Source organism: Acomys russatus, chromosome 25 (assembly GCF_903995435.1).
Source record: "Acomys russatus chromosome 25, mAcoRus1.1, whole genome shotgun sequence".
NCBI lineage: Eukaryota > Metazoa > Chordata > Mammalia > Rodentia > Muridae > Acomys > Acomys russatus.
Genome location: NC_067161.1, coordinates 39334581 through 39346288, shown reverse-complemented (window position 1 = coordinate 39346288; position 11708 = coordinate 39334581). Strand labels below are relative to the sequence as shown.

At 47.1% G+C, this 11708-nt stretch overlaps 1 protein-coding gene across 1 annotated transcript; it reads right to left on the bottom strand.

The window, feature by feature from the left end:
* Nucleotides 1-6781: 6781 nt before the first annotated feature.
* On the bottom strand, nucleotides 6782-11377 carry LOC127208397 (protein RoBo-1-like). The gene is made up of 5 exons (XM_051167839.1): nucleotides 11305-11377; nucleotides 10778-10888; nucleotides 10219-10371; nucleotides 9336-9467; nucleotides 6782-7011 (listed from the first exon to the last, which is right to left on the bottom strand). The coding sequence occupies exons 1-5, from the start codon at nucleotides 11375-11377 to the stop codon at nucleotides 6782-6784; spliced, it is 699 nt and encodes a 232-aa protein (XP_051023796.1).
* Nucleotides 11378-11708: the final 331 nt, after the last annotated feature.

Sequence of the window (11708 nt, the reverse complement as noted above, 5' to 3'; positions counted from 1 at the left end):
ATAAGCTTCAGGTATTTTGAATCACAAAACCCAAAGCGTGCTCTAGATACATATTTAAAGGCTTAGGAAACTGGGCTGGGAGGCTCAGTTGCCCAGTGGAGGAGGTAACTGGGCTCTGCAGTTGCAACATCTGCCCACAGAGCTGCGCAAACCCGCAGTGTAATTCCAAGGGCATCTAGGAGAAACCCGACCAATTACCTGGAGTTTCAGCATGAAGGTTTTAAGTTAATTTTCATGCATGCAAAGTCACAGTGTTTAAGCCAAGGTTCAAGGTACCAGTGGGCCTGGAGAGACTTCCTGAACCTGTGGGATCCTTGGCCATTCCTGAAGATGCGTCCGCTCTGTCAAGCTGTTGTCTTAAACTCACAGACAGCAAGAGTGAGCTACGCTGTCCGTCTGGTGTGCAGGGAATGGGCCCACATTTCAGGAACAGGACGAGCTTTTGAAATCTACTTTAGGCAACATCTTCTCTTTACTACCCTGTATATTTCTACATGCACAGTGTAACGGCTTTTGAAACATTTTTATTGATGTAAATCACACACTGTATAATTCACCTGGAAAAGATGAAAAAGTTTAATCATTTAGAGGTTTCCCCCCCATAAGTTCTGCTGTCATTGTCATGGTTGGAGGAAAGACACCTTCATCCTTAGGTAGAGTCTGTCAGCCACCACTCCAGACCCCAGCTATTACAGGCAGTACTTTCAAAATAGATAGAACACTATGAAAAGACGCAGTCTAAGAATCATGGGTAAAAGAGCCGTGCAGTGGTGGCGCACACCTTTCATCCCAGCACTTGGGAGGCAGAGGCAGGCAAATCTCTGTGAGTTTGAGGCCAGCCTGGTCTACAGAGTGAGTTCCAGGACAGCTAGAGCTGTTACACAGAGAAACCCTGTCTCAAAAACCCAAAAAACAAAACAAAATAAGAATCATGGGTAGAAGAGGAAGAGAATTTCATTCTAAAGACATAGGAAAAAATGTTTAATTTGTTCATTTTTCATCCTGATTGTAGCTGCCTCCCTGGTTGCCTCCCAATCCGGATCCTACCCTCCCTCCCTCATTCCCCCCTCTCCTTCCCTCCCCTAGTCCTCAGAAAGGGGAGCCCTCCTCCCCTATCATCTGATCTCAGCCTCCCAAGTCCTCATCTGGACTGCCTGCATCCTCTTCCTCTGTGGCCTGGCAAGGCCGCCCTGCCAGGGGGAAGTGATCAACCAGTGGGCACCAGAGTCCATGTCAGAAGTAGCCCCTACTCCCCATATTATGGGACCCACAAGGAGACTGAGCTGCCTATCTGGTACTTCTGAGCAGAGGGTCTAGGTCCTCACCATGCATGGTCCTTGGTTGGTGCATCAGTCTCTGTAGCACACACCACCACCACCACCACCACCACCACCACCACCACCACCACCACCACCACCATCACCACCACCACCACCACCACCACCACCACCACCACCACCACGCCCTGATTTGTTGGCTCCATTGTTCTCCTTGTGGAGCTCCTGTCCTCTCCAGGTCCTTCTATTCCCCAACTCTTCCATGAGACTCCCTGCGCTCCACCCCAGAGTCTGCCTGTTGAGTCTCAGCATCTGCTTGGATCCCCTGCTGGGTGGAGTCTTTCCGAGGACCTCTATGGTAAGCTCCATCCTGTTCCTTCTCTTCAACTGCTTCTGGTGTCTATTCTACTTAGAAAATATTTTTTTAAATAATTTTTAATTGACCCTTTGGGAACTTCACATCATGCGCCCCAATGCCTCTCTTTACCCAGTCTTTCCTTATCTGCCCTCCACCCTTGTAGCCTCCTTCTAAAAGTAAACCAAAAATAAAATTAGAAAAGAAAAAAATAATCTCTTCCAACCTGAGCATTCTGTGTGTTTACCATTCTGTTCCTCCATCTTCCACCACCACCCCCACCCCGTCTTCATCACATATTTGTTAGTTGTAGTGGCATGGAAGTTGTGGTGTATCATGCAGTGCATCCTTTTGTCCAAAGAGCCCAAACAAAATATTCATTGATATGAATTGCTAGGCTAGTTTGAGGTCCCTGGCTTCTGCTGCATCAATACTGTGCCCTCATAAAGACTCTCAGACATCCTGCTCTTGCCCTGAGTCATGGGAATCCTACAGCAACAGAGCTGCAGGACCTACCTCTTCACATACTCCAGAAACTCAGAGATGGAGAAGGTGTTGAGGTGGACCAACTCAAAGCCCTGGATCTGGGCCTGGGTGGTAGTTGAGTTGGTCAACTCTTTCCCCCCCCCAAACCCACACCACCAGAGCTGGCTCTCCCACTCTCCCATGCCCACACCATCAAGGCCAGCTCTCCTGCATCCTCACCACCATGGCCAGACAGCTCTCCCATACTTCCCAGGTGAGGGGTGAGGCCAGCTCTTCCAAGTGCATCACCCAGTGTGGGGTGGAGAGAAAATACTTTTTAGTAAAGTCCTATCAGTAAGTTTTCTAACATTGGGGAAATGATAGTTAAGTAAGAGAGGAGTATAAAACATCAAACACTATAAAATTTACAAAATGCTAGAAATCAATGCATGCCTTTCAAAAATTTATCTTAATACCAGTGATCTTAATTCCTCATTTAAAAAAAATAATAACAGGTGCCAGGTGTGGTGGCACATGCCTTTAATCCCAGCACCTGGGAGGCAGAGGCAGGCGGATCGCTGTGAGTTGGTGGTCAGCCTGGTCTACAAAGTGAGTCCAGGACAGCCAAGGCTAAACAAAGAAACCCTGTCTCGAAAAAACAAAAAACAAAAGTCTATCCAGTTGGATTAAAAGACAGGGTTCAAAAGTCAGGCATGGTGGTGCACACTTTTAATGCAAGCACTTGGGAGCACAGAGGCAGGTAGATCTCTGTGAGTTTGAGGCCAGCCTGGTCTACAAAGAGAGTTCCAGGACAGCCCACCCTGCAGGGGATCCAAGCACTCCACACAGAGAAACCCTGTCTCAAAAAAAAAAAAAAAAAAGAAAAAGAAAAAGGAAGGAAAGAAACAGGGTTCATATTTTTGTTACCTCAAAGAACATGCTTCTTGGTGAAAAGACAGGCACTACTTTTAGAGTGAAAGCTTGGAACAGGTGTTCCAAGCAAATGGATCTAGGAACTAGGCAGGTGTCTGTCACTACTTTATTATCTGACAGCAGAGAGGGGACAAGCCAGAGCAGGTGAGGGATTGTCTCCCAAAGATGATGTCTTCACAGATCCAACAGCTGGTAGGTCAGTGGGTGAACTCCAAGGAGCCTGTGGGAGCTGCAGAGAATGGGGGTGGGGCTCTGGTGTCAGGTGTGGGTTGGCTACAGTGGGGCAATAGTTGAAGGCACAAAGGGAGCATCATGACTGAAGTGTCATGTGTCATTTGACAGATTAGAAGGGTGGAGCTGGGGCTTGGACAGTACCAAGCCTTTATTGTAGGAACACACCCAAGTAGGAGCCAGGGTGGTGACAGGGAGCCAGTTGATTGCCACCACCTTGTCTCTCCGTGTGCAGAGAGGAAGAAGTAGCAACTACCAAAGACAACTACAGGCAGAGAAACGCCTTCCCTGGTCCTTAAGCCCCCAGCGCAAATTGTGTCTCACAAACTTCTTGGCATGGTTGGTCTATGGCGCGTCACATGCTGCTCCACTGTCTCACCGGGAGGCAATGGAAGGGGTTTTTTGTTTTTGCCAAACGTGACATGGAACACCAGGCATCACATCCAGATCTCTTGGAAAAACTCCTGCAATGACTCTCAAAGGCCTGCTCTCTAATGTGCTCTGTGCCAGCTGAACCCTCACCCGATGAAGGCCACAGCCCTCAGGGTGTTCCCTACTGCAGGGCCATCTGCAGAACTGCACCCAGTTCCAACCATTCTCATTTGTCAGTTCCTTACAGAATGCTGAGACTTCTTTTTTAACTGATGGGGCGCATGTTCGACCAAATACTGCCGTATAAAAAAGCACACATCTATTCCCTAGACACCATTTATGCCATTATTAAATGGTGGAAGAGACTTGGCAGAACTAGGTCAGGGCCCTGCAGTGGGAGCATTCCCCTGTATTACACGGGTGAGCTACAAGGGTCCTCGAAGGAAAAGGGCACCAGAGGAAGAGACTGAGCCAGACTCAGAATGGACAGATTTGCACAGCTGATGCAGGGAGGAACTAAACGTAAAGGAATTCAGATGACCACAGACCATGGGGACAGACAGGGAAATGCTCTCCATATGCTCAACCCCAAGTCTGCAGAGAAACCAGCTCCGTGGATACCTGAACTTCTGTTCAGGAAAACTCATTTCAGACTCACCTCCAGATCCTGTAACTTGGTACCGTTTCAAGCCACCGGTTTTGTTGTGATTTGTTCTGGCAGCAACAGAAATCTAACATAGTTAACAAAACATAAGCAGAAAACAAATGCTGTTCCTAGACTTTACATTTCTACAGCTAAGAGGGTGGGCAGTTTGATTCTTCTACCTAAAGATAGATCAGGTTCCATGTTTTTCTATGAGCAAAACAACTCAAGATGCTTCCCTTTGGTGATTCCTGACTTGTCATTTGGGACGAGGACAGGACACACATGATGAAAAGATGAGCAAGGGAGTTCATGCTGAGAGCAGTGGCCAGGTCATCAAATGCCCCCAAAATACATCAGAAACTTTTACCATTAACAAAATCAACTCTGGTCATGGGAAAGAAGGGCAACTGATACTTAGGAAGTGGGATCCTAGAAAGACCATGCACTTCCCAGATCAACTTTGAGCATGGAACAGTTGAAAACGACATTCAAATTCTTCGAAGCTCTTAGTCTATTTTTAAAAGCAATCTAATTTTTTTAAGGTTTATTCATTTATTTATTTTTTTAAGATTTATTTACTTATTGTGTATACAGAGCTCTGCCTGCCTGTACATCTTCAGGCCAGAGGAGGGTATCAGATCACATTATAGATGGTTGCTGGGAATTGGACTCAGGACCTCTGGAAGAGCAGACAGTGCTCTTAACTGCTGAGCCATAACTTCAGCCCTCCAAAAGTTCTGAGTCAGACTTAAGTATTTTACATGTATGTGTGTTTTGTTTGCATGCATGTATGAGCACCACATGCATGCCTGATGGCCAGGGGTGTCAGAAGGGAATATAATCCCCTGGAACACAAACAGGTGTTTGTGAACCATTCTATGCTTGGTGGGAACTGAGCCTGGGTCCTCTGCAAGAGCAATAAGCACTCTTAACCCCCTAAAAATTCACCCCTAGGCCTCCTTTTTACATATATGTGTTTTTACATATATGTGTTGCTTTCTAGTTCCAGTAAATAGTGAGTGCCCTCCACTGTTTCAAAAATGATAAGAAAGATGGATTTTACAACTCTCTCTCTCTCTCTCTCTCTCTCTCTCTCTCTCTGTGTGTGTGTATGTGTGTGTGTGTGTGTGTGTAAGTTCTGTGGGGGTGCCAGGGTGCCAAAAGGAGTCAAGCACATCCCACAGCCCTGGGGGTATGAGGCTAAGAAGAAGTTACCTGGACCAGAACCCAGTGACTGTGTTTGCTCTAGACCTCCCCTGATTTCAAGTGAACAGAAATTCCAGCAAGGGACAAAAGTAACCTACAGATGTCTAGGGTCATTTAGAAGCTTGCAGTTTTCAGATTATCTCTGATCCACCCATTGAAATTAAAATGGGTTAGTCAAACAAGCTAATGGATATAGCCCAGATCCTTTATATCACACTGGATCAAATTAAACACACACACATACACACACATATACACACACATACACACATATACACACACACACACACATGGTTCACACATGGACATTGCCAGTTTAAACAAGTGTATCTCCTCCATATTGCAACCTAAGGGCTGGCCTTCACTTGTTTTCAGCGTCAGCCCCATAAAATCCAACCCACCCAGCTGGAGGTGCATGAAGAGTGTGAGGGGCTGCGGGCAGGCCTGGAGACTTGTGCTCCCTGTGGTCCACAGAGGACTGTGGACAGAGCTTACAGAAGCCATGGAACTCATACCAGGAAAAAAAGAGCAAGTCTCAGCTCTTACACACAAACGGCACTCTTCTCTCTCACGAACCCTCAGGGGACAAGCTAGGCCCTACAGGAAACTGAACCTGAGAGCTGAGGGGTCCATTTGAGCAGAATTATTCTGTTGTAGGCCAACACCACAAGAACGCAGTGAAGTTTGCTTTCTCTGCAAGCTTTTTCTCCCCTGGAATCACCTTACATCACTGGCATCACAGGAAGCGTGGTTCTGGCAAGAGAGCTTCAGGAGTGCCCCATGCTTCCTCTTTTATTTGTATTTTATTTTACTTTATTCTTTTTTGAACAGGGTCTTGCTATGCAACCCTGGGTAGCCTGAAGCCCACTATGAAGTACATGAGAGGTGGATAGGTGATAGGTGGGGAAAAGAGACTGTTATAGAGTGGATCGTAGGGGGCTGGAGGGATGACTCAGCTCTTGCAGAGAAGCAGAGTTTAGTCCTTAGCACCCACATCAGGCATCTCACAGTACCTGTGATTCCAGCTGGAGGAGGTCTGATACTCTCTTCTGGACTCCACCAGCACACACACACACACACACACACACACACACACACACACACACACATGCATACATGCCTGCACACCAAAAAAAAATTTTTTTTAATTAAGTCAAACTGAAAATGGATTGGAGTTTTTAACGCTGAAATGAAAAAAAAAAAAAAAAAAGTCAAGCAATCACCAGCTTTTAATGCTTCCACATCGAAAGGCCTCCAAGTGTGTGTGGGATTATGGCATGGCCTGAGTCTGGCAGATCAAAGCAAGACTTTCAGCAGGGGGAGAATAATCAGAACCGGTACTGCAGAGATGGACGTAGGTCGAAGGCCCGTGCTAGCTGGAGCTGATGGAAGTACGGGAAACCCACTCATGCAGAAGGTACGGATATTTATGCTGCCCAAAATGGTCATGTTCAGGTTGCAGGCATTTTCCGTCGCACAGCCGGTTCCAACCATCACTACAGAAGCGGGACTACTGCTTCCAGCAACTAAAAAAAGACCCAGGAGTTAGTGTCCTCGTTTCTCTCTTCTGCCCTCCTCACCCACATCGGGAAAGAAAACTGTGCTTAGGGTGGTCCAGAATTCACGGCTTCTGCTTCTTGCCTGAGATGCATGAGTCCAGCTCCATCCAATCTGTGCAGAGACCCAGGCCAGTATCCTGGTCCTATTGTCTCCCCAGTTTAGAAGGGATCCAATAAGGACCCTCACATCTCAGACACAATACTAACACTGGGGCCTCTGAACGCCCACTCACTAGGAGAGATGCTTTTGAGGAACACAGAGAAGAAGGCCAAATGCAAGGCCTCAATGTTGGCTAAAACCTGTAGTGAGAGTTTTTGGTTTCTTAAAAAACCCAGTTATGTTATGTGACTATGTTTTTGTTTTAATCTCAGGTGTGGGTTATGGGGCTGCTTCAGACTGTCCACAGCTGCTGACTGTGATTGTCTCATGCTCTAGGAGGGGCGTGATTTTTGCCAGCTGCAGATAGTTTACATTTGGGACTCTGCAGAGAGTATAAATCGGAAAGCCCTGAGAGAGCCTGTGGAGGCAGCTGCTCCCCCTACCGCTGGCTCTGCTGCTTCCCCCTGCTGCTGGTTCCTGCTGCTGCTGGTTTCTGGTGCTGCTGGTTCCTGCTGTTGCATTTGCTGAATTGCTAGTTTGCCATTGCTAAATTGCTGGCTTGCTGGATATTCTGACTACAAAGATTGGACTTGCCTCCTAGGAACCCAACACTCAGCAGGAAATAATCTGAAGAGGTCTATGCCTCCTTTTTCTTCTAACCTTCTTTCTCTCCTACCTAGTATTGGGGCATTGGAAGGGATTAGAGTGGAATAAGTGCTGGAAGGGAGGTAAATATAAGAACCCAATGTAGCAGCTTTAAAAAAAAAAAAAAGTACATGTACAAAAACCCTTCCAAAGTACCTGTCCTCTCTACCCAGGATCCATTGAGGAAAATATTGTGGGTCCCCCACAGACTGACATTCCTCAGAGGGCTCTGAGTTCTCTATAAGAATAACTACAGAACACACTGGACAGCTATGGTTCCCAAGGTAAACTGAGGTCGAAGCCTGCCTCCTCTGTATTCTGTGGCAGCCCATTTTCCTCACTCACCTCAACTCATCTAGACACAGGGCCCTTCCCTTGCTCACCCCAGGACCTCTATCAACGTTCTTTCCAAAGAAAAGCATAGCTTGCCTCCAGTCCCATCAAGGTCTCGGTCCAGCACCCAATCAGCTCCTAACACATCACTAATGCCACACAACTTTTCGTATTCTGAACAGAAGTTGCTGTCTCATCCCAACAGCATACAGTCCAGAGGAAAAACCCTACATCTATTTTCACAGTTAATTCCTGAAATGTATCTGGGCCCCTTACAACAAATACATACTTCTCTTCTACATTGGGAAATTATAAACATGTTTATTACCAAAGTCAGTGGCTTTAAGCGACACTTGAACACTTATTGATGGGGTCTGAGTCATCACAACAGCAGTGATGAAGGCATCCAGAACTCAGATGTTTTCACTCTGAGTACACTTCTGAGTCAAGGTGCCATCCCAGAATATCACCGCAAGTCAGTGCCCAAGCCTGACTCTTCTATGTGAAGCAAATTCAGTTTTCCCCTCTCCTCCCCTTGATTCCCAGTCCCTACCTTACATCTTCTCTTGTCAACTCTTTTCTTAGGTCAAATGGCTTCTCCTGAGGCTTAGAGGAACAACCAAACACTTGGCCCCTTGTTGCCCTTGCTCTATGGTGGAAACGGCTTCTAAGATGATCTGTTCTCACCATGCCCATCTCCTGACAGAGGTGCCCAAGAACTGAATCCATTCAATCCACCTATGTCACATCAAGGTTGATCTATGTGGCCAACAGGGCACAAGCTCAAATGACACATCACTTCTGAGATGAGGGGCTTGAAAATCTCAGCTCCAACAATCAGTCTATATATCTGTCTCTCATCACGGATAGTCTAGAAGGACACCTGCAGCCAATGAAGGGACCACAGGAAGAGAAAGTGAGAGGCCCCGAAAGCCATGAGCTGGGAGGTGGATCCTCCATCTGAAGGACCATGAGATACCCTGGGCATCTGAAGGACCACAGCTTATGCCGACAGCGGAACTCAGTTTGATGAGACACCCCGAGCCAGCCCCACGGCAACGCTGTCCTCGGCGTGTAGACTCAGATACTGAGTGGTGATAAATATTTCCTGGTTTCACCTGTTAGGCTGTGGCATAATTAGCTGGATGATAATGAATGGGTAGCACACGGTACCCTTAGCAATATGACTGTCACGATATGGAAATCGCCATACCTGTGCCAATAACTGAAGCGCACTTTGTCTCCTTCCCTGTGCACTTTAGGAGAGTTGGGATACACAGCGTGCCTGGCTCCGTGTAGCAGGCAAGACATTGAATACCGTTGGCTGTTGCAGGCCCCTGAGACGCTGAATGGAGGGAACAGAAGTATTTATCTTGAAGACCAGGCAGGAAACAATGGCTGAGAAGATCACTACCTCACCCGATCCAATACAATTGTTCTGTCATGATTGAACAAAACAAAATAAAATGACAATAGGAGGCAGGCGCCCAACTATCTTCACCTCTCTTCAGTTACTCGCCTCTCTACCATGCCAGGAGAAAAATCTCTAGATATGGGGAAAGCATATAATCTGCCATCTAAGGGTGCTGATCAAAGAGTGAGGAATTAGCCAGGTGCATCGTGTGTGTGTGTGTGTGTGTGTGTGTGTGTGTGTGTGTGTGTGTGTGTGTGTGTGTATTCCTAGCTACTCCTACTTGGGAGGCTGAGGCAGGTGGATTACTTGAGTCTAGGAATCCCAGACAAGCCTGGGAAACACATCAAGATTCCATGTCCACAACAAACAAAGGTGACAAATTAAATAGGTGAGAACAATCTCTCACCTCAGCTGAAGAGTGGGGACGGGGCAGGGCGGACACATTTGTATCGATAGACTCAAAGAAAAGACTGAGCACCAATCCATGCCTTTCAACTGTCACCCATCCTCCCACCCAGGCAAAAAGCTTGTTTCTACCCCTGCACTACCAAAGGACAGCGGCCTCAGGCAAAAGGAAAGACACGCAAACAGCAGTGCTGCATCCTAGTGCAGGGAGGGGTGCACAGAAGGTCAGAGGAGCTGTGGAGCAGGTGTCCAGGGTGCAGAGACGAGTCTCACTCACGTTGTGTGTCCCCTTGGTTGCACTTATCAGTTGTACAGCATTGCTGGTCATATCTAAACGTCCGTTGGCCCCCCAGTGTTGCCGAGAACGCCAGGTCAGTACACTCATCTGTAGCACAGCCTTTCTGCTGGAACTTTTGGCTTCTGGCTAACTCTGCAGAGAACCAAAGTCCCCCAGAAAAAAAAAATGTTCCTCCTGAGCACAAAAGGAATGAAGCCCCTAGAGTTTAAAAAAATTCTGTTCTATCACTACCTCTTACTTGACATTTTCACTTCTCCAAAAAGTCTGTTTCAGAGAACAAACCTATAGAGGGATAATTTGATAGAGTGTTCCAGGGTAGAGCTTAGCATGCAGAACACTTAGGGTTTGGTCCCTAAGTGGGGTCGGGGGAGTGACCACTGCAAACCTGGTGAATGGGGTTGATGGAAGAGCCAGTGTCTCTGAGAGACCTTTGCTTTGGCCTCGGCTTCATTCCCACCCACCACCTGAAGAAGCCCACACTCCCAACCCCTACCTGAAAGGAAGTGAAGAGAAGTTGAAAGAGTTAGGGGTGGCTTACCTGGCATCTTAAGTTCCTGTGTTTGGTTGAAGCAGGCTTGAAAGGTTTCACATGCATCGTAGGGGGTATAGACTCCGTTGATAGATACAGAGTTTGCACACGTGAAACTCTCTGAAGGAAGAAACATGATCAGATAACAATCCAAGGGCACTGCAGACACTGTTTCCAATAGACCAAGAGTCCTAGGAAGCAAGGAGCCATGAAGCTCTCCATTTGAGAAGCCCTCTGCTCTATGCACTTGCTCTTCCCATCTTTGGGAGAAGGGATCTCTTGCTTGCTTACTCGTTCTTTTCTTAAGATCTATTGGTCGATTTTTATTTTATGTGTATTCATGATTTACTTGCGTGCATGTAAGTGCATCACCACATGTGCGCAAGACCAGAAGAGTGTGTCAGATCTCCCAGAACTAGAGTTACAGACAGTTGTCAGTCATGTAGATGCCAGGAACTGAATCCGGGTCCTCTTCAGAATCAGGAGGTGCTCCCGAGCTCTGAGTCATCTCCCTGGCCCCTCCTTTTGACTCTTACCCACAAAGCTTACAGCAAACTCCGTGACAACACAGGCAGCAAGGAGGCTCTTCAGGACTGAGGACCAGAACATGATGCCGACTCCCAAGAACCCTGCATGAGGCCCAAATGAGGATGCAAGGGTCAGAGCTCCTGGACTCAGACTTGGAATCCAGCAACCCATTGCTGAGTAGTGTCGGCTGTCCATTTGCTCATTCATTCAGTTTGCCCATTTACTCAATTACTCTGTAAATCAGAATTTAAAAGCCCTAGCTTCATGTGACATATGGCACACACACGGTTTTTGAGGGACAAAACTACAATAAAAGATGCCATATCAGTCATCGAGGCATTAGGGGGAGGGGCTTCCTTCCCAGGGAAGAAATTTCCTGGGTCTGGAAGGCGCTAGATCTCCTTCTACAGCT

Bases quoted from the DNA above. Each gene is read 5' to 3' on its own strand.
- LOC127208397 (XM_051167839.1), bottom strand. From the start codon at position 11,377: ATGTTCTGGTCCTCAGTCCTGAAGAGCCTCCTTGCTGCCTGTGTTGTC. The intron at 9,468-10,218 runs GTGAGTGAGACT...CCCTCCATTCAG, and splicing joins CAACCAAGGGGACACACAAC to CGTCTCAGGGGCCTGCAACA. The intron at 7,012-9,335 runs GTATGGCGATTT...GTCTTTTTTTAG, and splicing joins CGCTTCAGTTATTGGCACAG to TTGCTGGAAGCAGTAGTCCC.